The 27815-nt window shown below is 43.4% G+C and overlaps 1 protein-coding gene across 2 annotated transcripts; it reads right to left on the bottom strand.

Moving 5' to 3' along the window:
* Positions 1–3106: 3106 nt before the first annotated feature.
* On the bottom strand, positions 3107–27553 carry C1H5orf51 (chromosome 1 C5orf51 homolog). Of its 2 annotated transcripts, none has more exons than XM_040338858.1 (6): positions 27389–27553; positions 17857–17966; positions 13362–13508; positions 8810–8938; positions 6395–6509; positions 3107–3756 (listed from the first exon to the last, which is right to left on the bottom strand). In XM_040338858.1, exons 1-6 carry the CDS (start codon positions 27507–27509, stop codon positions 3509–3511), a joined length of 870 nt encoding a protein of 289 aa, XP_040194792.1. In that variant the 5' UTR covers positions 27510–27553; the 3' UTR covers positions 3107–3508. The 2 variants fall into 2 exon arrangements, with proteins under 2 accessions (XP_040194792.1, XP_040194801.1); XM_040338867.1 differs by having other exon boundaries at positions 17857–17963; positions 27389–27550.
* Positions 27554–27815: the final 262 nt, after the last annotated feature.

The raw sequence follows: 27815 nt of genomic DNA, 5'->3' as shown, positions 1-27815 counted from the left end.
GTGGACCTCTGGGCCCTTTAATAAAAAATATATATAAAAAAAATATATATTTATTTTTTTTAAAAGTGGGGTTGCCATCTGGGGTCCTTTAATATATATTTTTTTTTTATGAAAAGAAATGCCAAAAAAAAAGGGGGTTGCCATCCTGGACCTCTGGGCCATTTAAGGCCCCGTACACACGACCGGATCTGTCCGCTGGGATTTATCCGCGGATCAGTTCCGGTGGTGTGTAGGCCCGAGCGGACATTTTCCAGCCGACGGTTTTCCAGCGGATAAAAATTTCTTAGCATGCTAAGAAATCTATCCGCTGGAAACCTGTCCTTCGGACTTATCCGGTCGTCTGTACAGACTCACCGGATAAGTCCGTCCGATCCCCATCCCTCGCATGCGTCGAAATGATTCGACGCATGCGTGGAAGTATTTACCTTCCAGGGTCGAGCACGTCGCCGCGGCCACGTCACCGCGGTTGTTTTCCGCGGGGATTTTGATCTGATCTGATGGTGTGTACAAGCCATCAGATCAAAATCCGGAGGAGAAATGTCCGATGGAAACGGTCCGGCGGACCGTTTCCATCAGATATCCTCTCGTGTGTACAGGGCCTAATAAAAATAAAAAATAAACTTCTGGGCCCTTTAATAAAAAATAAATAAAAAAAATATATATAAAAATAAAATAAACATTTATAAAAAAAATAAAAAAAAGGGGGTTGCCATCCAGGGCCCTTTAATAAAATAAATAAAAAAAAAAAAAAATTTTTTATATATATATATATATATATATATATATATATATATATATATATATATATATATATACACACACACACACACACACACACATACATATATATATACACATACATATAAACAAAAATAAAAAAATAAAAAAGGGGGGGGGGGGGGGGTTTGCCACATGGGGCCCTCTGAGCCCTTTAATAAAAATATATATATATTAGGGCTGTGCAAATTAACTTTTAATTAATCGATTAATCTTTAATCTTTTTGATCGATTAAAATTCTTTTGATTGGTACTCACCTCTCCGCCAGCTTCTGGGCCTTAATGGAGTTCCGTCGGAGATCCAGTAACGTCACGGACACCGGCGGGGCTTGCCGTGTCCATCTGAAGGGCTCCTTTGCTGTGCCTTCATATCTGCATGCCGGCGGGACCTTACTATCTGCCACACTTCCCTCTATCAACCTGGGATTCTACAGCCATCCACTGGGAGTTGTGATAGTTCCCTTCATGGGACATCTAAATGCGGATGGACTGATGTTAACCTATCCTCATCCGGATTCAGCAGTGGTATCGTTGTACACATTTTTATACCAGTATCATACTTTGCTACATGTTTTTATGACTGCTTTTGGTACCGTTTGGTATTACTCGCACCATTTTTACAGTTTATGTAGCTACATCGATTTTATCTCCAGTGCAATATTTATTTGGTTACCTACTTGAAGACTATAAAAGTTTTAATGCTATTCCCATGGAGCGCTGCCTTTGTGTGTTTTTTGTATCCTGCTATCCATTTTTCCAGTGGTTGGAAGCTGCACTGGGAATCAGCCTGCAAGGAGATCAGCTAAAAGTAGTTGGATCTGTATGTGCGTTATAATTAATCGAAATTAGTCGATTAAAAAAAAAAGATTAATCGAACAGAAAATTTTTGATCAGTAACAGCCCTAATATATATATATATATAAAACTCAACGTGTGTATGTATGTTCCAGCATCACGTCCAAACGGCTAAAGATATTAACATGAAACTTGGCACACATGTTACTTATATGTCAGCAACAAACATAGGATAGGTGGTTTAACCCTTACCCACCCCCATTTGCCATGGTCGGGGTTTTCCTTTAAAGTCCCATTCAACTCTATGGGAAATACATGTTACTTTATAACTTCCAAACGGCTGTAGATATTTCGATAATACTTGGTCACATGTTACTTATATGTCCACTTAAACTATAGGATAGTTACTTTATCCCTTAACTACCCCCATTTGTGAGGGTCGGGGTTTTTGTTTAAAGTCCCATGCAAATCAATGGGAAATGTATGTTCCCACATAACTTCTGTACGCCTGGAGATATTTCAATAATACCTGGTACACATATTACTTATATGCCAAATAAAAATATATGACAGTTAAATTAACCCTTACATACACCCTTATATAAAAGATGGGTATATTTATATTACTATGATTTTCCTCCCCAAAAGGTTAAGATAGGAAGACCGGGCAACGCCGGGTATTCAGCTAATATATATATATATATATATATATATATATATATATATATAACAAAAAAATTATTTTTTTTTACAAAAAAGGGGGGTTGCCATGTGGGCCCCTGGGGACCTCCAGGCCCCTTAAAGGTGTATTGCCTGTACCCCCCTGATGGCGGCCCTGTTCTTCATATGTCTGGGCTGTGGGGTAGAGTGGCAAGACAGAAGCCTTTTATTACCAAGAAAAACATCAAAGCCCGGATACATTTTGCAAAAGCACATCTGAAGTCTCCCAAAAAGGAGGGAAAATGTGTTATAGTCCGATGAAACCAAGGTTGAACATTTTGGCCAGAATGCTAAAAGATATGTTTGGTGCAAAAACAACACTGCATATCACCAAAAGAACACCATACCCACCGTGAAGCATGGCGGTGGCAGCATCATGCTTTGGGGCCCCTTTTCTTCTCCCTTTTCTTCAATAGAATTATGAACAGTTCCAAATACCAGTCAATATTGGCACAAAACCTTCAGGATTCTGCTAGAAAGCTGAACATAAAAGGGGAACTTCATCTTTCAGCATAACAACGACCCAAAGCATACATCCAAATCAACAAAGGAATGGCTTCACCGTAAGAAGATTAAAGTTTAGGAATGGCCCATCCAGAGACCCAGACCTGAATCCGATTGACAATCTGTGGGGTGATCTGAAGAAGTGCTGTGCACAGGAGATGCCCTCGCAATCAGACAGATTTGGAGTGAGTGTTTTTGAAGAAGAGTGGGCAAATATTGGCAAGTCAGGGTGTGCACACTTATGCAACCATATTATTTTAGTTTATATTTTTACTTCCCTCCACCTAAAAGATTTCACTTTCTTGTTCAATTGAGTTGTACAGTTTTATTGATATTGCACCCCAATCATCTACTACCTCTATGCCCCATCCTTAGCATCTCCACCTCTATACCCTAAACATAGCAAGAATTTCAAATTGATACATGTGTGTCATGCATAAATCCTCACTATGCACAAACATTTGCAAAGCAGAAACTTCCATCATGTGACCCTTCATTTAGGACAAAGTAAAGGTTCTCTGGACAGTCTATCTCCACAGCTACTAACACCTTTGTGGCTCATTCAGAAAAGTGCACAGAAATTGAGGTTTTATACGCTTGCCTGGAGTTTTTCTTTAATCAAGAAAATGAAAAGGCTATGGCATTAATGTATAATACTTTAAATATAAAACAGGATTATTTAGGCACAATTAGCAAGCACATTCATTGAACCTCATCTCGTTTTTAGAAACTCTAGAATCTTCTTGGCGTTTTCTGTATTCCAGCCTTGTGCACTTAGAGGACCTTCACAAACACTAACATAAGTGTCCAAAACCTTCTCCCCAACTTCTTTAAAGTTCAGGATTTTGCTGTGCGTCTCAGAATCAGATCCAGGTTGGACGTCTGAGCAGTAGCTGAGGGCCCAGAAACACATCTCTCCGCAGTACATTAAAGCCAAGACATGGACGTCACTGAAGATACCTAAGTGGGGAGTAACGCACAGTTGTTACCTAGGACAGTGTTTCTCAACTCCAGTCCTCAAGGCGCACCAACAGGTCATGTTTTCAGGCTTTCCATTATTTTGCACAGGTGATTTGATCAGTTTCACTGCCTTGGTAATTACCACAGCCATTTCATCTGAGGGAAATCCTGAAAACATGACCTGTTGGGGCGCCTCGAGGACTGGAGTTGAGAAACACTGACCTAGGACATTAAAAAAGAGTTTACAAACTGCACATGTATTGTAAGAGAAAAAAAAAATTAGCAAATAAAGATTTTCTTAAAACAATTTCTTAAAAGGGGAAGCCTACCCAAAACTCATATGCCAACTTGTAATAGATGCTGGAGTGGTAAACCACCTGGCAGTTTCTTCTATCTAGACTAATTAGAATTAAACCAAAAAAATTTGTGAGCTGCCCAAAAAAAAAAAAAACGTACTGTGCGTCTATTGGGTAGCTTATTAGCCAGATTTCTGCATAGGTGCTGTGGTCTAGGGTTGTCCCGATACCACTTTTTTTAGGACCGAGTACCAATACCCCCCCCAAGTACTTGCCGATACCGATACTTTTTCTTTTTAATGTCATGTGACAGTAGCACATGTGTCAGTATTTTTTTTTCTATGTTTTTTTTTACAATGCTTTCCATTTTTTTTTTTTTATCATTATTAATTGCAATTTTTTTTTTTTTTTTTTTATCAGGCCTGTTGGGGGGTTTGGTGAGATATCAGGGGTCTTAACTGACCCATGATATATCCCCATTTAGACAGAGAGATACTGAGGATAGAGATTGCTCAGTCCCTTTCTTAGCAGCCTCAGCTGCACTGAAAATTAATGGAGAGGAAAGGAGACAGAAGCTCCTTTCCATTCATAAACTGAGACATCGTAATCACAGAGTCAGTGATCACTCGGAAAAGGAAGGACGACGACATGGAGGGGGACAGCAGAACAGAGGGAGACACAGAGGAAGAACGGAGGGGACAGCAGCAGAACGGAGGGGGTCTGGATGAGGATGCAAGCACTGATCACCCTGTATAGATTTCACTAAAGCAGCTGAAAGCCGCAGGGGGAGAAAAGGCTTCATTGAAATCTATACAGCGGTGATTGGTGCTTGTAACTCCCCCACGCACCGATCACCGATGACTGTCAAGGTATTACATAGTTAGTCAGGTTGAAAAAAAGACCATCCAGTTCCACCACAAAAAAAAAAAAAGTATTGGGTGAAGCATTGGAGCATTTGCCAAATGCTAGTATCGGTATAACCCTAGTGGCCATTAAAATACACTCCTGCTTTTTATGCATTATGGAGAATGCAAATGAAACGCTCAAAAGGATGGCAGGGGAAACCATCAGAGAATATGGAGCCTACCACTGCTTAACTCTCCATTTAAAGATACAGGCCCAGATTCTCAAAGGGCTTACGACGGCGCAACGCCATCGTAAGTCCTAATCTGGGCCGTCGTATCTATGCGACTGATTCTTAGAATCAGTTATGCATAGATATCCATTAGATCCGACAGGCGTAAGGCTCTTACGCCGTCGGATCTTAAATGCAATTTTTTTTTTTGTCCGCTAGGTGTCGCCTCCGTATTTTTCCCCGTCGAGTATGCAAATTAGCTAGATACGCGAATTCCCGAACGTACGCGCGGCCGACACAGTAAAGTTATAACGTTTACGTTAGGCTTTTCCCGGCGTAAAGTTGCCCCTGGGTATATGAGGCGCAACCAATGTTAAGTATGGCCGTCGTTCCCGCGTCAAAATTTATAAATTTACGTTGTTTGCGCAAGTCGTCCGTGAATGGGGCTGGACGCCATTCACGTCGAAACCAATGACGTCCTTGCGACGTCATTTGGAGCAATGCACCCTGGGATATTTTACGGATGGCGCATACGCAGTACGTTCGGCGCGGGGACGCGCTTAATTTAAATGCTACACGCCCCCTACCCGCCTAATTTGAATTAGGCGGGCTTGCGCCGGGTGATTTACGCTACGCCGCCGCAACTTTACAGGCAAGTTCTTTGTGAATAAAGCACTTGCCTGAAAAACTTGCGGCGGCGTAAAGGAAATGAGATACGTTACGCCCGCCCTAAGTTACGCCATTCTACGAGAATCTGCCCCACAGTGTCTCCATGTTGCACAATTTTAGGCCTTGTTCACATTGGTGTACTATAATGTACACCTCCCCCTCAAGGGTCACGTTTGTCAGCACAGGTGTTCTGTCCATCCCAATACAGGCAGTCCCATTCATGTCTATTGGATAGCAGTGGCTTTACAGACATAGCTGCTGCTCCAACTTGACAGCTGTGCGATTGAGGGTGCAAGGCCCTGAACAAAGTGCGATATTTAATTGGAATGAGTGGCCTCACTGACCAATAAAACTCCTTTGTGAAAAAACAGGGCCCCACCTCCCGAAAATCAATATATCTCTCACCGAGACCTCACTGCCAAGGTCAGCTGCATACCCCTCATGCTGGCTTTTTCACCCGATGGCCCAGTGTGAGCAGTTTGGCCCCATAAAAGTTTAGACGCTAAACATCAGTTCAGAGGGGCAAGGAAACTTTTACCCTTTAAGGGGTTTAATTCCTCAAAAAAAAAACATGCAATGTCAATAGCAGCTACTGTACCTTTAGCCAACAAAGTGGCCGTGTTTATGTCTTTAAACGAAACGTCATTGTTCACTTGTACAGGATTTCTTGTCTTCAGCATTTTCAGCAGATAGTAAACACCATCCTTGAGACACTGGAAAAAAACATATGATCCCAGTATAAGTATTGAAACAGGATAACAAAAAAAAAAAGAAGAAGATCTATAATTTGCCAATGTTGACCTCGCCTTCCAAAAATGTTATTGATTGCTGATTCAGTGGCTTTGATCACTGAGCCAGAATAAGCTGTTAGTGATGTCAAAATGAAGTCAGATTTCCTAATCTATGCTTGTTACTGGTCAGTAGTACCTAAAGCGGGGGTTCTCCCTAAAATGTTTTATTTTTTTTTCTAGCATGTCATTCAGCATAGTAGCGTGAGCTACAGTATGCCTTTATAATTTTTTTTGGCGCTGTACTCACTGTTTAAATCGCGTAGTAAAGTTTCAGGGGAATGGGCGTTCCTATGCAGAGAGGGCTCGTGATTGACGGCTGGCTATGGCGCGTCACGAAATAGGAGTTTGCTCTTCACGGCGCCTGCGCAGTCAGCTCCGATGTCTGTGCGCAGGCGCCGTATAGCGCGTTAAAAGCCGAGACCTACTCCGGCTATTTTCGTGAAGCGTGACGCGCCATAGCCGGCCGTCAATCACGAGCCCTCTGCATAGGAACGCCCATTCCCTGCTGGGAGTCTGAAACTTTAGTACGCGATTAAACAGTGAGTACAGCGCCAAATAAAAATATAAAAGGCATACTGTAGCTTGCGCTACTATGCTGAATGACATGCTAGAAAGTTGTTTTTTAGCGTGAAACACCGCTTTAAAGACATTGTAAAATCTCCAGCTTTTTCACCTTAATGCATTCTATACATTAAGGTGTGCTGCAGCAGCCCCCAAAGTCCCCCTTTTTCTTACATGAGCCCAGCAGCTCCAGGCGATGTGCACGAGCCCAGCAGCTCCAGGCGATGTGCACGAGCCCAGCAGCTCCAGGCGATGTGCACGAGCCCAGCAGCTCCAGGCGATGTGCACGAGCCCAGCAGCTCCAGGCGATGTGCACGAGCCCAGCAGCTCCAGGCGATGTGCACGAGCCCAGCAGCTCCAGGCGATGTGCACGAGCCCAGCAGCTCCAGGCGATGTGCACGAGCCCAGCAGCTCCAGGCGATGTGCACGAGCCCAGCAGCTCCAGGCGATGTGCACGAGCCCAGCAGCTCCAGGCGATGTGCACGAGCCCAGCAGCTCCAGGCGATGTGCACGAGCCCAGCAGCTCCAGGCGATGTGCACAAGCCCAGCAGCTCCAGGCGATGTGCACAAGCCCAGCAGCTCCAGGCGATGTGCACAAGCCCAGCAGCTCCAGGCGATGTGCACAAGCCCAGCAGCTCCAGGCGATGTGCACAAGCCCAGCAGCTCCAGGCGATGTGCACAAGCCCAGCAGCTCCAGGCGATGTGCACAAGCCCAGCAGCTCCAGGCGATGTGCACAAGCCCAGCAGCTCCAGGCGATGTGCACAAGCCCAGCAGCTCCAGGCGATGTGCACAAGCCCAGCAGCTCCAGGCGATGTGCACAAGCCCAGCAGCTCCAGGCGATGTGCACAAGCCCAGCAGCTCCAGGCGACGTGGGATGCTTTTCATCAACAGAGACAGGGAAGCTGGTCAGAGTTGATGGGAAGATGGATGGAGATAAATACAGGGCAATCTTAGAAGAAAACCTGTATCAAGTCTGCAAAAGACTTGATACTGGGTCGGAGGTTCACCTTCCAGCAGGACAACGACCCTAAACATACAGCCAGAGCTACAATGGAATGGTTTAGATCAAAGCATATTTATGTGTTAGAATAGCCCAGTCAAAGTCCAGACCTAAATCTAATTGAGAATCTGTGGCAAGACTTGCTATTCACGGACGCTCTCCATCCAGTCTGACAGAGCTTGAGCCATTTTGCAAAGAAGAATGGGCAAACATTTCCCTCTCTAGATGTGCAAAGCTGGTAAAGACATCCCCAAAAGGACTTGGAGCTGTAATTGCAGAAAAAGGTTTTTCTACAAAAGTATTGACTCAGGGGGGCTGAATACAAATGCACGCCACACTTCTCACATATTTGTAAAAAAAATTGAAAACCATTTATCATTTTCCTTCTACATTTTCCTTCTACCCCAATTAAATACATTTATGTTTTTGGTTGTAACATGACAAAATGGGGAAAATTTCATGGGGTATGAATACTATTTCAAGGCACTGTATGTCGGTATCTGGAAGCCAATAACAAAATATTACTGCAGTACTAAGCCAGAAGATTGTTCATTGGTTATCTTATAGTGCTGTAAGTGTCAGCTTCCTCAAGGAATCTCAATGGGAATGTTTTTTAAACTGCCTCTTATGTGACGATGTCTTCACAGTTGCTGTGTTTACCTGATGGAAAGTTCTCTGATCGCTCAGGTTCCAGTTCTCTCTCTCACCCACGGTGTGACAGTACATGTAGAGCAAGGCTCCTCGCCTCCAGTGCAAGCATTCCTCAACATCCATGTCAAGGAGAAAACGCTGGGGGGGAAAAAAAAAAAACTATTTCATTATAGCGAAAATAAGACAATCATCATCTACACAACATAAAATACTGGGACTTTGTTATGTTCAGCTGCATGTTTCATAAAATGTCCTCTATGACATCAGGTGCTATCATTCATAACTAAATGAGCTATGATGTGGACACCTTCATTATCACCAGGAAGTGGGTGTTATTCCTGGGTGCTGCATGAATCACACTTTAGAGACCAAAGCAAGTGTGAATGAGCCTTTAGGTGGGAAAAAAGGTATTAAATTGAGATCTCAAGCCCAAAGGACATTTTCTAAACTCGCCTAGAAGCCTTCCTCCTGGCAGCCTTTTGGCAAAATAACACCTGATGCTTGCAAAAGGGTCCAACGCTTTTACAAGTATAAAAAAAAAAGACTGTTTTACTATTTTGGGCCAGTTTTCCTTTGGGAATACAATTAAGTCAGGGGAAATCCATAAACACCAAACAAGTGTAAACCACTAAATGAATAACCAATCTGTCCTGAAAAAACAAGGTATAACCCACCTGGATACACCAAGTAGTTGCAATGATATGTATAGTTTTACCAACACGTGTCAAAGTTGCAAAATTGAGTTTGGGCATTGAGGTTTGTTGTGATCTTGGTCACGAAGGGGTTAAAGACTATAGCCCTTGTACTGTATGACTAAAACCCCTTTCACACAGGCGGAGGATCTGATCGGAGCCTCCATTAACTCCTACAGAGCAGTGAATGAAAGCGCGGACATGTTCCACCGAAACCGGCTGACATCTGATCCTGTCTATGACATACAGACGGATGGTGACCCCTATTTTCCATCCACCTGGCGGATTGGAACAAATGGGATCGGATGAAAATGGACAGGCGGAGCTCTGACAGGTCCGTGTCTGCACAGTAAGCGAAGGCGGACCTGTCACCTGCCTTCTCAGCAGGGATCAGTGAATAGATCCCCCACCGAGCAAGTGGAGTCCGCCTGGCAGATAAGCCGGGGTGAAAGGACCCTTAGAAAAATACCTTTCTGTTGTACGTTTTGTGACGATAAAAATAATATATTTCAATATTGTTCCGACAAAAATATGAAATATCCATTAAGTCGAAAATTGGAGATGAATCACTGAAATAAAAAAACTCTTCAGGAACCAAGCCATATTTGCCCAGTTCCCAATACATTAGCTATCTGTAACGTTTACAATCTTCAGTGAAAGTTGAAACAATGGAGCTCTTCTCACAAAACAATGAAATGGTTTTCTCACCAAACAAAATGTTTAAACTGGCTTCAAGTGACTAGGTATGGCCATTGTGGAGTAGCTTCTTACCAAACAAGAACGTTGACTTTAGCCATCCTAACACAATGAACCATGTTGACCAGCGAAAAGTCCAAGGAGAGGATATTTACACAACTGAGCTACTAAGCTATCTTCGTTAAAGTCCAAGCTCCACCAACATGTCAGAAAGGTTTTAAAATACACAGGGTAGTCGAAGATATGTTTATATGAAATAAATAATAAGTAATGTTTAGATGATAAATGATGAATTAGGACCCAGGGAAACATATCCATTAGGTTAGAGCTTTGTTCAAGGAAAGAAATATATGAGAAATTGGTTTTATAAATAGAAGCTACCGTAATCGACATTATGAAAGATATCACATTGCAATTATAAAAATATGAAATGTAACACATATCCATCAACACATATCAAAATAATTCATGTATCCACATTAATAATTATTTTGCATTTGATTGAGAGATGTAACCTATGCATTGATTGCAAAGACTGTTTTAGGGAAAAACATTTATAATAGAATATATGGGAACATATCGTATCAAAATCAAAAGTATACTAATTGTATTTTATATAACAAAGATACCAGAGTCATACATAGAGGTATATATATATATATATATATATATATATATATATATATATATATATATATATATATATATATATATATATATATATGTCGATAGTCTAAAACTAAAATATAGATATCCAACGTATAGATTATCTCAAATAAAGGTGAGACACCTAGTGGCTGGAAGTAATATTACTCAAGGTTCTCCAAGCCCAGAGAACAAGTCACTTATTAAGACGTCAGCCAATAGAAACCAAACACAACTTGACAAAAACGCCCATATGTGCCACAGGCCTATGAGTCAAGGACAGCTGTCAGAGGGGCAGGACTGGGTAGGATCTTCATAGTCCTATTGTTTTAATCAATATAAAAAAGGGAAACCCATGAGATAGAAGAGATCGAATGGAAGATCTGGAAAAGGAAAGAGCTCTATGGGAGGATGAGGGCATGCTTGCACTATGCATGAAGACTGCAACGATTTTAGCTCTGGTCACTTGCCAATAGGAAATAGCCATCCTTGGAAGTGGTAACTATGTCATTTTTGATTTTATCTCATATATATTGTTGTTCCCTAGAAATGTTGAAATATTGAAGTATTGAATATCCTGTAATTATGGTTTGTTCTCATTTCCGATAACTATAATAATTTTTCCTTAAAGAGTACAATTTTTATTATATTTTTATCTTTACATAGTTCCAATCTTATTGACAAAACAGACGTCCACTATATTTCACATTGTTGATCTTTTTACTTACCTGCAGTAAAGTAACAATTTGACATGTGAAATAGACGCTTTTGTTTCATTGTCATTTACATAAAGTTATCTTGAGAACCTACCATGACACAGACCAAAGGTATTGCATGCCCATTTTGGGGGTATTTTATTGATTTTCAAGTCGTTAATGTAACGCAACTGGTATTTTAATTTCATGTGAATATTAATAATTTGTCTACCAATAAATTAGCTATTTTGTATGATCATACGTCTCCGTGAATACGTTTCATATTACAGACTATGGCATATAGATTGTCTTGTATTTAAAAGCATTTTCGTTATAAAAGAATTCAAAGTAAATTACTGTGCGGGTAAATATGACCTTAAAAAAAGCACAACATTTCTGACCAATAAAAATTATAACTGGCATGCAGTGGCGTCCGCTATTGGGCATGACTAAGGCCAGGTTCACATATGTGCGAATTTGGATGTGGTTTTCCCCATATCCAATTCGCATTACACGCTTTTTCATACATGTTCGGGGGCAGCCTCGGTACAGATTCCAAAAGGGTCCTGTGCATTTTTGGGTTTGTTGTAGGTGGAAATTCAAGCAAAACGAATTGCACCTGAACCAGTGATCAGAAAATGCACTGGACCCCATGCTGGGAACCGCGGCCGTACATATGCAAAGATAAGAAGGAAAGCCTGGACAGCCGAACTCCAAAAAAATTGTTCCTTTTATTGTAAAATCAAATCACAAAAATACATGCCACAGCAAAATACCAGATGCAAGCTGACGCGTTTCACACCAACTCAGTGCTTAATCATAGCTTACCGCGGCCGTACATATGTGACCCCGGCCTTACTGTAAGATACCTTTCTGCATGCCTGTTTTTGGCACGTTTTTTTCACTGTACTAGGGTCCAATGTGTCTTTGATGCGCTTTACTGCGTTCCAGTACAATCCAGTGCAGAAAAATACTCTTTTTTTTCTGGAACTGGAAAGCCCTGGAACTGACTGCACTAGTGTGAACTATGCCATTGGAAACCATATAACCTACTTTCCATGCGTTCGTTTTTGATGCAGAAAAAAAATGCACTGAACTGCTTGTGGTGTGAACTGGCCCTAAGAGTTTATAATTGGACACAGATTCATGTTCCCATAAAATTCCCAAGCAGGACTGTAAGAGTCGGTTCACACTAGGGCGACACGACTTCCAGCGCGACTTTCAGAGGCGACTCCGACACAACTTGAGCATGAACCACAGGGCCATCTGGGGCGATTTACAAAACAACTTGAAGTCGTCTCCAGGACAGGAGACTTTCCAGTGGCCAATCAAACAACAATCAGCTCTAGGGGAGGGAGGGGGAGGGAGAGGTTTGCCTGAGAAATGTATGTTATCTTCCTGGAAAGTCGCTTCAGTTAAGACAGTGATCAGACTTGGATCAGACTTGGAGGCGACTTCCATTGAAATCAATGGGTACAAATCGCCTACAAGTCGGATTGAAGTAGTACAGGAACTTCTTTTGAAGTCGGAGCGACTCGAGTCGTGTGTATTAACACCGCTCCCATTCACTTGCATTGTTTTTCTCGACAGCGCGACTTGGGACGACTTGAGGCGACTTCAAGTCGGATCCCAAGTCGCCCCAGTGTTCCGGCTCTTATGCAGCAAAAATGTAGATAATCAGTAGAACTGTTTGTCCAAAGTTACCTTTAATTTTCACAACACTCAGATATAAAAGGCTTATGATGAGTATGTTAAAGCTGTAGAAAACTGCACTTTTTTTTTTAAACCCTGCAAGACAATTGCATAGCGTGCTAGCATGCATCACTAAAGCACCTGCTTGGAAGCATTGTTCTCTTCAGCCAAACTCTCCGGCTCTGTGATAATCTGAATAAGTTCTTGCACTTTCTGTAGTGCGTCATCGTTTGCAAATTCTTCATCCACCAGCCGATTCTCTTCATAGTAAGTAATGTCCAATATAGCCTGCAAGAGAACAGGTATGTTATATTGTGGGAAGTAGGCAACACAAATTCTAGGATTAAACTAGAATTAAGAAAAATGTAGTCAGCTGTGTGTACTGCCAAGGTTTTCACAAAGCTCATGGGGCTGTAATCAATTAGCTTTTTCCATAATTTGGGACTTAAGATTGGTGGCAAAATGGGGAACTTGGAAGGTGGTTCTGACTCAACCTAAAGGCTCCTAAACAAAAGCAGGAAGCACTTGAATGCGGTTGGTGTAGTGGTTGGGCCAGGCTGCCTTTGACAAACAAACAAAAAATTCCCAGCTCAATTAACCAGCCAGCAACAAACACAATTGTATGCGCTCCTACTGTGGAGACTCTAAAATGTATAGCGTTAGGACTGTAGCTAAAAACTGGGGTGCCTTGTCGCTGCCTCTGCATGCATTTACAAAATGTAAGTAAACTAAAGCAATGTTTTAAGGGGGTTGTAAAGGTACTATTTCCCCCCCCCCCCTAAATAGCTTCCTTTACCTTAGTGCAGTCCTCCTTCACTTACCTCATCCTTCCATTTTGCTTTTAAATGTCCTTATTTCTTCTGAGAAATCCTCACTTCCTGTTCTTCTGTCTGTAACTACACACAGTAATGTGAGGCTTTCTCCCTGGTGTGGAGTGTCGTGCTCACCCCCTCCCTTGGACTACAGGAGAGTCGGGACGCTCTCTACGTTGCAGATAAAGAAAGGAGCTGTGTGTTAGTGGGCGTCCTGACTTTCCTGTAGTCCAGGGGTGGGGGGCGAGCACGACACTCCACACCAGGGAGAAAGCCTCACATTACTGTGTGGAGTTACAGACAGAAGAACAGGAAATGAGGATTTCTCAGAAGAAATAAGGACATTTAAAAGCAAAATGGAAGGATGAGGTAAGTGAAGGAGGACTGCTCTAAGGTAAAGGAAGCTATTTAGGAAAAAAAAAATTCCTTTACAACCCCTTTAAAGGTGTACTGTAAAGGCCTGTACACACGATCAGATATTCCATCAACAACTGTCCGAGGGACGTGTTTTGTCAGATAATCCGACCGTCTGTATGCTCCATCAGACAATTGTCAGAATTTCCGACAACAAAATGTTGGCTGTGCATGCTCTCAAATCGTCCGACAACAAATGTGTTACGTCGGATCATCCATTATAAAGTTGAAAGAAGATTTTTTTAACCAAGGTAAACAAAAGTAAAAAAAAAAGGTAAGCTGCAATTTCTATTATAAATATATTATATACACACACAGTGAGTGTGTGTGTGTGTGAGAATATATATATATATATATATATATATATATATATATATATATATATATATATATATTTTTGTTTTTGTTTTTTAAAGTAATACGATGTAAACATGTAACAAATCTAATATTAGGTGTTATCCCAAATTTGACTGCAAAAGTGGAAATTTACTTTAAAGCCCAACTCCAGGATGAATGTAACCCTCATCCCACTCCATCCATTTGATTGCTGGGAAGAAAAGAAAAAAAAGAAGAAGACGTTGGACCCATAGTAATGAAGGGGGCTGACTGTTAAGGCTTGAAAGTGTTGGAGGAAATAGGACCTAGGGGGACTATAAAGCCCTATTCCAATAAGCGCACTACAAGGTAGGCCCATGTGAGGGCAGTGTTTGCTCACAACGTGTATCCCCATGCATGTCAATTGGAATGCAGTCGCTAGGACACAGCCGCTTCCCTTACTCCGACATGCGTGGCCTCACAGCCCCAAATGCACACAGAACACCATTGCATCCCCACCGTGGCGTACACTTAAGTACCCTTGTGTGAAGGGGGTCTAACTGACTTCACCAGGTAAGGGAAACTTAAAGAGGAACTGCAGTCTGCTCACATAATTTATAATAAAAACATCTTTGCCATTCTGAAGCTTCCCTCCAACCACTTTGCATATTATTTTATATATATACTGTGATTCTGTACTTGCCAAATGCTGCGGAAATCTCCTTCCACTGAATCAGGCTGCAACCATTTTACCTGTGGGCAGCTGAAGCTGCTGCATATTCACTTCCTGGCTTACTGCTCCCCACATTGCTTTTTATTCTGTGATCACAGTTTTTATTCTCATCAATGCATGTTTTTTTGTTTTTTTTAAATAAAAAAATTCTCTCTTTTTGATCGACGCTATACTGAGGCATTTTTTCTTTCCATACCCTCCCGAATGAGGGTTTTGGCTGTCCAGTTTAGTCATCTGAGTTCCAGCTTGGCGGTTACCTGCACAATCCTCTGGCGTCGCTCTTGGAGCTCCTTGGGTTTCTTTGATCGTTCGGGATGTCTGACGATTTGGGCACTCCTGCTTGAGTGACTCGTTGTCGCTGACACTCGAGTCCACCATTAAGAGTACATACTTCTCCTATCACAGGAGTGAAATTCGTTTTGCACTTCTGGGACCCATTTTCAGCAGACACTGGACTGAAATCCGCTCTCTGCTGGAATCAGAGTCCAGGCACTGCTTCATCCCAACAATAAAGTCTGGATCCGCCAGGTGCCTAGAATGATGCCCGCCTCAGATTCTCAGCGAGCCACTAAGAGCCTGAGACGGCCAGTCCCCGCCCCTCAACAGGTGAGCGAGGAGGAGCAGAGAGGAGAGATGCTGATTGACAGTCAGCAGCTCTCTGCTCGGGGAGCTGTGAGAATTGAGCCATCAGCTGAGTTTTATTGCTCAGTTCTCAGTGTAGAGGCGCCGAGGGACAGATGCATTATTAACCTAGTCAAGTATGATGGGAAAAAAACAACAACCAACCACATACTTCTCTTTTAAGGCACTGCACACTCTTCTTAGCATCACTCGCTGCGCTCTCAGGTCTGGCTCTGGTACAGTGCAGTGGTATAGTGTTAACCTCCCCTTCATCCATTCACAAAAGGGCTTAATTTTTTTTGCTTTTTGTGAATGGACAGGGGTAGTGCTGGACAAAGCGTGCCAATGGTAACACCCAGCAGGAAACGTCATTCCTACGGTAACCAGCAGTGATGCGGTCCTAGCATATATTTCATTACAGTCAACTTATTTCACTTGTAGACATTACAACATGTTTTTCCGCTTTAAAAGAATATTAAAGGCTCACTTAAGAAAAAAAAACACATATCATACTTGCTGCGTGCAATGGTTTTGCACAGAGCAGCCTCGAACCCCCCCTCTTCTCAGGTCCCTCACCGACACTCCTGGCCCCTCCCCTTGCTGAGTGCCCCCATAGCAAGCTGCTTGCTATAAGGGCACTCGTGCATGTTGGATTCATAGCCGTCTAATAGCTAGATTCAGGTACATTTGCTCAACTTTGCGGCGGCGTAGCCTAAGCTACGCCGCAGTAAGTAAGCGAGGCAAGTACATGATTCACAATGTACTTACCTGCTAAGTTACGGCGGCGTAGCCTAAATCGGCGGGCGTAAGGGTGCCTAATTCAAATGTGTTTGAGGGGGACGTGTTGTATGTTAATGGGGCTTGACCTTACGTTTTTTGCGAACTGCGCATGCGCCGGGCGCCTACATTTCCCAGTGAGCATTGCGGCTAAGTACGCCGCACGGGCCTATTGATTTCGACGTGGACGTAAACGACGTAAATCCCGATTCACGGACGACTTGCGCAAACGACGTAAAAAATTAGAATTTCAAACGGCGGCCATACTTGACATTACTATTCCAACTAGGGCCTAGCTCTAACTTTACGCGGCTTATCTCTTACGTAAACGGCGTAAAAGTACTGCGTTGGCCGGGCGTACGTTCGTGAATCAGCGTATCTACTCATTAACATATTCTACGCCGACCGCATTGGAAGCGCCACCTAGCGGCCACCCGAAATATTGCAATCTAAGATAGGACGGTGCAAGCCGTCGTATCTTAGATATGTTTAAGCGTATCTCTATTTGAGCATACGCTTAAACATAAGTCGGCGTAGATTCTGAGTTAGGTCGGCTTATCTACTGATAAGCCGGCCTAACTCTTACTGAATCTACCTATAAGTGTCCATAAGACACACAGAGTGCGGCTCGGCCCCACCCCCTCCCGACTGTCTGTGATTGACAGCGGCGGGAGCCAATGGATCTCACTGCTGTGTCTCAGCCAATGAGGGTGCAGAGACCCAGGAAAGCCGCTGCTCTTGTGCTTATTGCTGGATCGAGATGGGGCTTGGGTAAGTATTAAAGGGGGGCCAGTGCACAGAGAAGGTTATTTACCTTTCATGCATAGAATGCAAAAGGTAAAGAACTTTCAGCCTTTACAACCACTTTAAAATCCATATCTTTAGCTGGAAGAATAAAACTGCTATTTATTCATGTACAATTATAATGATTAATGCCACAGACCACATTGTGATAATACGTCACCTGACTATAGAGGCGCAAGCATGATAATCTGTTACAGTTCTGGGTGTCTCTGAAACATGTGTCCTTCAAACTCTGGAGTGTTGCAGATGCCTTTAATAAAAGTGGATCTGCTGAATAAAGAAAAACAGGCTTTAGCGTGGAAATCCAGCCGGAACCTATTTATTTAGTTATGGATTTACCAGGGAAGGGTTAGACATCTGATAGTCCTGAAAAATACCCGCCTGCGCTTCACAAATGTGGCCCTCAAAGTCAACTGATCCTCTCTGCTTCTGTTCTGCTTTAAAGGGTCACTAAAGGATTTTTTAGCTAAATAGCTTCCTTTACTTTACTGCAGCCCTGGTTTCATGTCCTCGTTGTCCGTTTTTGCTGTAATCCTTCTCTGTTCTGAACACTTCCTGGGAGTCATGGGAGTTTTCTCTCCGTGGTCACTAATCAAGGAGGTGTGATTACTGTGTGTCTAAAACCCCTCAACACCAATCAGTTTCGTTTTCCAAACCATCACTGCCCTGTATTGGCTCTGTGCAGCAGAGAAGCAGGAAACATGCAAAAACAAAACTGAAACTGTAGGTACATTATATGATTGATTTTTATCTATTTTTAATGATATTTAAAAAGGAATGAGTTAACTATCATGGGCTAGATTCAGAGAGAGTTACGCCAGCATATCAGTAGATACGCTGTCGTAACTCTGAATCTACGCCGTCGTAAATTTAAGCGTATTCTGGAAACCAGATAAATTAGGCTAAGATATGAGCGGCGTAAGTCTCCTACGCCGTCGTGCATATTTACGCTGGCCGCTAGGTGGCGCTTCCGTCGATTTCAGCGTAGAATATGCAAATGAGCTGGATACGCCGAATTATAAACGTACGTGCGGCTTTTTCCGGCGTAACGTTACTCCTGCTATATGAGGCATAGCCAATGTTAAGTATGGACGTCGTTCCCGCGTCGAATTTTGAAAATTTTACGTTGTTCGCGAACAGGGCCTTGCGTAAATTACGTTCACGTCGAAAGCATTGACTATTTGCAACGTGATTAGGAGCATACGCACTGGGATACGTTCACGGCCGGTGCATGCGCCGTTTGTGAGAAACGTCATTTACGTGGGGTCATGTTTTATTCATATAACACACGCCCACCTCTTGACAATTTGAATTTGGCGCGCTTACGCCGGCAGATTTACGCTACGCATCCGCAACTTACGGAGCAAGTGCTTTGTGAATACTGCACTTTCCTCTCTAAATTGCGGCGGCGTAGCGTAAATAACATACGCTACGCCCGCACAAATTTACGCCGCCCCTACCTGAATCTAGCCCTATGTCTCTATACCCTGTAACCAGTCATTTCAGCAAAAAAAAATGTTTTACTTTACAACTCCTTTAAAGTCTCAAATGAAAACCACCCTTTGCTGCCCTCTTAAGACTGGGGTAGTTCTAATGCACTGCACACTGAAAACAAAAGGAATGGAGCACCAGCCTCCTTATACTGAATATCCTTTATTGATAAGATAAAAGCAAATATTATGCTGACAAACCTATTTATGAACACGCTCATCAATATAATCCAGAAACAACAAAGACCCGTTTGGCTTCTTCCCATGATAGGAAGTTTGAGCCGTGGTTCTGGCATTACTGTTTCTGGATTAAAGTGCTTCTAAAGGCTCAAGGTTTTTTACCTTCATGCATTTTATACATGAAGGTAAAAAAAAACCTTCTCTGGGCAGCATCCCCCCCCCCCCCCAATACTTACCCGAGCCCCATCACGATCCAGTGATATGCACAAGAGTCTTGGCTCTCCAGGGAGTCTCCCTCCTCATTGGCTGAGACTGCTGCTATCAATCATAGCCAGTGAGCCAATAAAGAGAGAGGGGTGGTGGGGCCAAGTCACGGCTCTCTGTGTGAGAATGGACACGCAGAGCAGCGGCTTGGGAGACATAAAAAGCAAGATGCTTGCTCTGGGGGCCCCTCGGCAGGAGCCAGGAGAGCCAGCGGGGGACACGAGAAGAGGAGGATCGGGGTTGCTCTGTGCAAAACCACTGCACAGAGCAGGTAAACACATTTAACCACTTCCCTACCCACGTATAGTCATATGATGTCCGCAGGAGGGATCTCTCATCCTGGGCCGGTGTCATATGAAGTCCTGGGCTTCCCGGCTGCCTAGGGGGCACATGTGTGCCCGCCGCGTCACTAGGGAGCCAATGTGCGTGCCTGTAGGCCGCGATGACGTGTTCCCAGTACAGAGGAACACCAGTCAGTCTCCTCCCCTTGCGAGTCCCTTCCCGCTACAGTCAGAATCACTCCCTAGGTAACACAATTAACGCCTTGATCCCCCCCCCCCGTGTTAACCCCTTCCCTGCCAGTCACATTTATACAGTAATCAGTACATTTTTATAGCACTGATCGCTGTTTCACACGGGGGCGTTTTTCGAGCGTTATTCGAGCGAAACCTCATCTGCAATCCCAATGTGCTGGTAAAGCACTGCTAAGACCCTAACATTTTAGGGCGTTTTTGCAGTGCCTCAGTGTGAAAGGGTAAGGCGTTTTTACAGCGCTTTCAATTCATTTCAATGGAGAGGGGAGTTTTTGGAGCATTTTTTTCAGCCCCCAAATGCTGCTCCAAAGATGCTGCTTGCAGGACTCAGTGTGAAAGGGTCCATTGAGATGCATGGAGAGCGCTTCAGTGTGAAAGGGGTCTTAATGAGAATGGTCCCAAAAAAGAGTGTCAAAAGTGTCCCATCTGTCTGTTGCAATGTCACAGGCATGATAAAAAATAAAATAAAAATCGCAGATTGCCGCCATTACTATTAAAAATGCCATAAAACTATCCCCTATTTTGTAGACGCTATAACTTTTGCGCAAACCAATCAATATACACAATTATTGTGATTTTTATTAACCAAAAATATGTAGAAGAATACATATCGGCCTAAACTGAGGATTTTTTTTTTTTTAAATGGAATATTTATTTTAGCAAAAAAGTAAAAAATATTGTGTGAACCCCCCCCCCCCCCCCAAAAAAAATAATAATTAATAAACCTGTGATTTATCTGAAAATATGAATTTATAAAAAAAGAGACCAGTGATATGTCTATAATGTTAAAGATCATATAACTCCTATGAAAAAAGCAGAATAAAACTTTGATTCTGCTTTTTTCATAGGAGTTATATGGTCTTTAACATTATAGACATATCACTGGTCTCTTTTTTTATAGATCAGAAGCAGTACTGCCAGCAACCATTGGGTGGCGCATGGATACACACAGTTGTACAGAACTGTGAGAAGGTTTAATACATCCGAAGCAGTACCGCCGGCAACCACTGGGTGGCGCATGGATACAAACTACTGTTGTGAGAGAAGTTCAGACATCTATCCAGCGGCGCAGGCTGCTGACGTCGGTTTCCAAATCGGCGGCATTTGCGTTCCACGCTGGTTACGTGGAACCAGCGATGAACACGGAAGAATCGCGGTTCATCCCACGGGGAGATCACGGGCGGGAGAATCGAGATTGCGATTCTCTCCGCGATTAATCGTGCACCTCTAGTTTATAGCACAAAAAATAAAAGCCGCATGGGTGATAAAATACCACCACCAAAAGAAAGCTCTATTTGTGGGGGGGGGGGGGGGGGGGGGGGGGGGGGGGGAAATTATAAAAATTCCATTTGGGTACAGTGCTGCATGACCGCGCAATTGTCATTCAAAGTGCGACAGTGCTGAAAATGAAAAATTGGCCTGGGCAGGAAGGAGGTGAAAATGCCCGGTATTGGTTAAAAAAAGGGGTTAAAAAAAAAAAGTCTTTAACCACTTAATCACCGCCCTATAGACAATATACGTCTACAGGGCGGTTGCTTAACTCTGGGAGGGCAATTACTCTGCAATACCCCCGCACCAATACTCTGCAATACCCCCGCACCAATACTCTGCAATACCCCCGCACCAATACTCTGCAATACCCCAACACCAATACTCTGCAATACCCCCGCACCAATACTCTGCAATACCCCCGCACCAATACTCTGCAATACCCCCGCACCAATACTCTGCAATACCCCCGCACCAATACTCTGCAATACCCCCGCACCAATACTCTGCAATACCCCCGCACCAATACTCTGCAATACCCCCGCACCAATACTCTGCAATACCCCCGCACCAATACTCTGCAATACCCCCGCACCAATACTCTGCAATACCCCCGCACCAATACTCTGCAATACCCCCGCACCAATACTCTGCAATACCCCCGCACCAATACTCTGCAATACCCCCGCACCAATACTCTGCAATACCCCCGCACCAATACTCTGCAATACCCAGAAAATACTCTGGGAAAAAAATGCGTTTTAACCACTTCCCGCCCACCGGCCGCCATGACGTCCTTGACTTTGTGCAGGGATATCTGAATGATGCCTGCAGCTACAGGCATCATTCAGATATGATTTTTTTCAGCCGGCGATTCCCTACACCATAAGAACAATCATGTCTGCTGTTCCACCTCTTGATTGTTCTTACGGGAGGCGAAAGGGGACGTCCCCCCTACCGTCACCCTCCGGTGCTTCTTCCGACTCACCGCTACGATCGAAATCAGGATCGTTTTTTTTTTTTCAGGCATTCCAGCCTAGAGGTGAGATGTGGGGTCTTATTGACCCCATATCTCACTGTAAAGAGGACCTATCATGCTATATTCCTATTACAAGGGATGTTTACATTCCTTGTAATAGGAATAAAAGTGATCAAAACATTTATTTTTGGGGAAAAACGTGTCAAACTAAAATAAATGAAGTGAAATGAACAATAAAATTATTATTTTTTTTAAAGCGCCCCCTGTTCCTGCCTGCTCGTATACAGAAGCGACCGCACACGCAAGTCCCGCCCACATATGGAAACGGTGTTCAAACTACACATGTGAGGTATCGCTGCGAATGTTAGAGCGAGAGCAATACTTTTGGCCCTAGACCTCTTCTCCAACTAAAAAGATGCAACCAGTAAAAATATTTAAAGCGTCACCTATGGGGATTTTAAAGTAGCAAAGTTTGGCGCCATTTCACGAGTGTGTGCAATTTTGAAGGGTGACATGTTGGGTATCTATTGACTCGGCGTAACTTCATCTTTCATATTATGCAAAAACATTGGGCTAACTTTAATGTTTTTTTTTTTTTTAAAGCACAAAACCGCTTTATTTCCAAAAAAACGCATTCGAACAATTGCTGCAAAAATAACGTGCGCGATAAAAAGTTGCAACGACCGCCATTGTATTCTCTAGGGTTTTTGCTAAAAAAGCATATATGTTTTGGGGTTCTATGTAATTTTCTAGCAAATAAATGATGATTTTTCCATGTAGGAGAGAAATGTCAGAATTGGTCTGGGTGCTCCAGAACGCCTGATGGTGCTCCCTGCATGTTGGGCCTCTGTATGTGGCCACGCTGTGTAAAAGTCGCACACATTTGGTATCGGCATACTCGGGAGGAATAGCAGAATGTGTTTTGGGGTGTAATTTGTGGTATGCATATGCTGTGTGTGAGAAATAACCCGCTAATATAAACATTTTGTGGGGGAAAAAAATAAATAAATCTTGATTTTGCAAAGAATTGTGGGAAAAAATTACAACTTCAAAAAACTCACCATGCCTCTTTCTAAATACCTTGGAATGTCTTCTTTCCAAAAAGGGGTCATTTGGGGGGTATTTGTACTTTTCTGGCATGTTAGGGTCTCAAGAAACGAGAGAGGCTGTCAGTACATCAGATGTGATCAAATTGATCAATTTTCAGTAATTGGTACCATAGCTTGTAGTCCCTATAACTTTCAAATTTTTTTTACCAAAGATATGTAGCAGTATACATTTTAGGCCAAATTTATGAAAAAAAAATTACTTTTTTGCAAAATTTTATAATAGAAATGAAGAAAAATTCATTTTTTTTACAAAATTTTCTTTCTTTTTTCATTTATAGCGAAAAAAATTAAAACCGCAGAGGTGATCAAATACCACCAAAAGAAAAATCTATTTGTGGGAAAAAAAGGACAAAAATTTCATTTGGTTACAGTGTTGTATGACTGAGTTATTGTCATTCAAAATGTGAGAGCACCGAAAGCTGAAAATTGGTCTGGTGATTAAGGGGGTTTTCGTGCCCGGTGGTTAATAGTACTTTAAAATTGATGACATTTGCTTGTATCTTATCAATAAATGGTGTATAAAGATAATGCGGGCTGGTGCGTCCTTTCTTTTGCCTTTTTACAGTGTAAAGGGTTAGATAATCCTTTAGGTCATTAGTGCTGGTTGTGTCCCCACTGGGCAGATTTTTCCTATGCCAGTCACCACTAGACCTGAGAAAGGAAGTAAGGGGAAATCTCTGCAGCGGGGAAGCAGACAGTAAACAAACAAACAAACAAAAAAACACCTAAGGTTTTACACCTTTTACAGTTTATCCAAAACACTAAAGTTCTGCTTTATGGAAAAAAATAAATCGTATCCTATTAAAGCCTCCTGATCTGCAATAAGAGAGTTTTTCATTCCCATAAAATTGTATGGGAATGCAAAACCTTCTTGAAGCCAATAGATGAAAGAGGAACTGAAGTCTGCTCTTTTATATATACTGTCATTCTGTACTTGCCAAATATGCTGCAGAACTCTCCCCCCACTGAGTCTGGCTGCTTCCATTTTAACTGTGGGCAGCTAAAGCTGCTTCCTGTTCACTTCCTGGATTTACACAGACACTTCCAGCTCTGCAGCCCTCATTGGCTCTCTTATGACTCATCCACCCTCCCTTCCTGGTAAACGTTGACTAGAGTGAGAGAGACTTGTGCATGGTGTCATAAGAATAGACTTTTTATCAGACAAGAAACAGGAAGTGGGTATTTACCAGCAGAAAAAAATCGTTTACTATCCAAAGTAACAACAACAACAACAACAACAACAACAACAACAACAACTGCAGAAGATTTAATAGATGGAAAGTTGAAAAAAAATACTGAAGTTCCGCTTTTATTCTGTCAGGGTTTGAATGAGCTTTAACCCTTTCATTGCTGTTTTTTCATTTTTTTTTTTTCACACACGTTTAAAAGATTATTTTAGGCCTAAAGATAAAAGGGGTTGTAAAGGTACAATTTTTTTTCCTAAATAGCTTCCTTTACCTTAGTGCAGTCCTCCTTCACTCACCTCACCCTGCTTGAAAGAAAAAAATATTTATTATATATATATATATATATATATATATATATATATATATATATATATATATATATAATATGATTGGGGGGTTCTAACTGATTTTCTAGCAAAAAATACAAAAAGTGCCAGAAAATGGCCCGGTCTGGAAGTGGCGAAGCGTCCCTAGAGCTGAGGCCATCAGTGGAAATCTGAAATCCTCTGGCCTCCCTGTAGTGATAAACGATCTATGAATGGAGGAGGTGGACCTTCCATTCATAGATGGAAGATATTGTACAGTAAGGATGAGCTCCGGCGTGTTTGCATAGAACACGTGCAGAGCCCGCCAGAAAGTGTGCACGGCGCTGTGCTAATCACAGCCAGGGAGACATTGTCCCGATGCCCGGATGCAGGGATTGTGAAATGTCTCCCTGGCCGTTATTAGCGCAGCGCCGTGCACACTTCCTGGCGGGCTCTGCACGTGTTCTATGCGAACACGCCAGAGCTCATCCTTATTGTACAGCCTCTAAAGGCCCATACACACGATCAGACTTTTTGACAACGGTTCAGACGAATGTGTTTTATCGGACAATCTGACCGTCTGTATGCTCCATTGTTTTTGTTTTTTCAATGGAAAAAATGTTCGCTGTGAATGCTCTCAAACTTTCCAACAACAAATGTCCAATGAGGATAATCTGATCGTGTGTACACAAGTCTATCGGACTAAAATCCAACGTTCAAACGAGCATGCTCAGAACTGGGGGTGCAACGGATCGTCACCGATCCGTGATCCGAACGGGTCACCCCGTTCGGATCGGCACACCCCACGATCTGCGGAGCGCTCCGGAGCCTCGGCCGTAGGAAAGTCCCCGGCTTCGGCCTAGCTCCGGAGCAGCGGCCATCTTGCTCCACAACCATGTGCTTGCCAGTGCACAGCGTTACACTCCTCCCTGCATCACTGCGCTGACTACAGACCAGGGACCACTCTTTGAGATCTGCACGTGGAGCTGTCTTTGAGATCTGCACCTGGTAGGAAAAAGACTGTTTGTACTGAGCGGAGGGGGGGGGGGGGGGGGGGGACACCAGAGTCACCCGAGGAGGGGGGGGTGGACACCAGAGTCACCCGAGGAGGGGAGGGGGGACACCAGAGTCACCCGAGGAGGGGAGGGGGGACACCAGAGTCACCCGAGGAGGGGAGGGGGACACCAGAGTCACCCGAGGAGGGGGGGGGGACACCAGAGTCACCCGAGGAGGGGGGGGGGACACCAGAGTCACCCGAGGAGGGGGGGGGGACACCAGAGTCACCCGAGGAGGGGGGGGGGGACACCAGAGTCACCCGAGGAGGGGGGGGACACCAGAGTGGAGGGGGGCACCACAAGATTAGTCTTTTTTTTCTTTTTTGCTGATCCGAGGATCGATCCGATCCATGACTCCTGATCCGATCCGTGATTTTTTTGATCCGTTGTACCCCTACTCAGAACCAATGCTAAACATCAGACAACAATAGCAGAAGTTGCCCAAAGGGTGGCAGTAAAGAGCTGAAAAACCACGCGGTTTGGTGATTGTTGGCTGAAAATGCATACCAAGTTCACAGCCAACACCCATTCAGACAAAAATCCACAGAAAAGTCAGATGGAAGTCCGATCGTGTGTATGAGACTTAAAAATAGAGGAGAGAGACACAGAAAGCCAGCATAGTCAGTACATTTCCATTGGCTAAAACAACAAAGATGATCAAGCCTGAAAAGTTCAAATAAGTGAAAAAAAATTAATAAAATAACAAAAAAAGGTCCAAGTTGTCCACACATTTTACGCTCTGCTACTTACATTTCCAAATCGACGTGTTGCTCAGCTTTTGCAGCGTTTTGCTCTAGCGGTAAAATGTATAGAAATGATAATCGCCTGACGATAAATACATCTCTATAGAAATTTGCCCCAATGGTGGAAGGAGGGAGCCTTGTAGCGGAGCACAGCCCAATGCTGAAGCAACATCACCACTGACCCCATCAATGAAATGGCGAGCTGCGCCGCTGGGATTAGCGTTTAATCCCTGCACCTAATTCTCCCATCGGACATGAACCTTAGGAAGATTGTACATTGGCCATGCATGCAGGGCTGTCTGGAGTCTGTATACAGTCCAAGCAATGCAAGGACTACAGAACATAAACAAAGCAGAGGAGACATCCTGAATCCCTGGATTATGAAGCCTTTGTCTTCCCCATTCTATGATCCGGTGTCCACACACTTCCTGTTTATAATGTCACCTGCACGATGTAGAAGGCTGAGAAGTGCTCATGTCCCATGAATGCCCCCTGATCGATTACACCCTGCATCCCCCCCTTCCATACAGATCTGTCATGGGAACTCCTTCTGTTCCCCCATCACCTCCGCTCCTCACCGTCACTGTCCGCCTCCAGCAACCCGGCCAGCCTCCGGTGCAGCTCCTCTGCTCTATCGTTCCACTGCGGGTTGTTGGACGCCGCCATGTTGGACGGGCAAGTCATGTGACGTGCGGTCATGTGATCAGCGGCTCTCCCGTACAGGGCATGGAACAGAGGGGTCACCAATGTGTGCGGGTTGTCGTCACCCCTGTGTTGTGACTTCTGTGGATTAGATAATACAATGTCTTAAAAAGAGGACCTGTCATGGTTCTATAAATGAATGAAGAGGACCTGTCATGGCTCTATAAATGTATGAAGAGGACCTGTCATGGCTCTATAAATGAATGAAGAGGACCTGTCATGGCTCTATAAATGTATGAAGAGGACCTGTCATGGCTCTATAAATGTATAAAGAGGACCTGTCATGGCTCTATAAATGTATGA

This window comes from Rana temporaria, chromosome 1 (assembly GCF_905171775.1).
Source record: "Rana temporaria chromosome 1, aRanTem1.1, whole genome shotgun sequence".
Lineage (NCBI taxonomy): Eukaryota > Metazoa > Chordata > Amphibia > Anura > Ranidae > Rana > Rana temporaria.
This window is presented reverse-complemented; position numbering and strand designations above follow the sequence as displayed.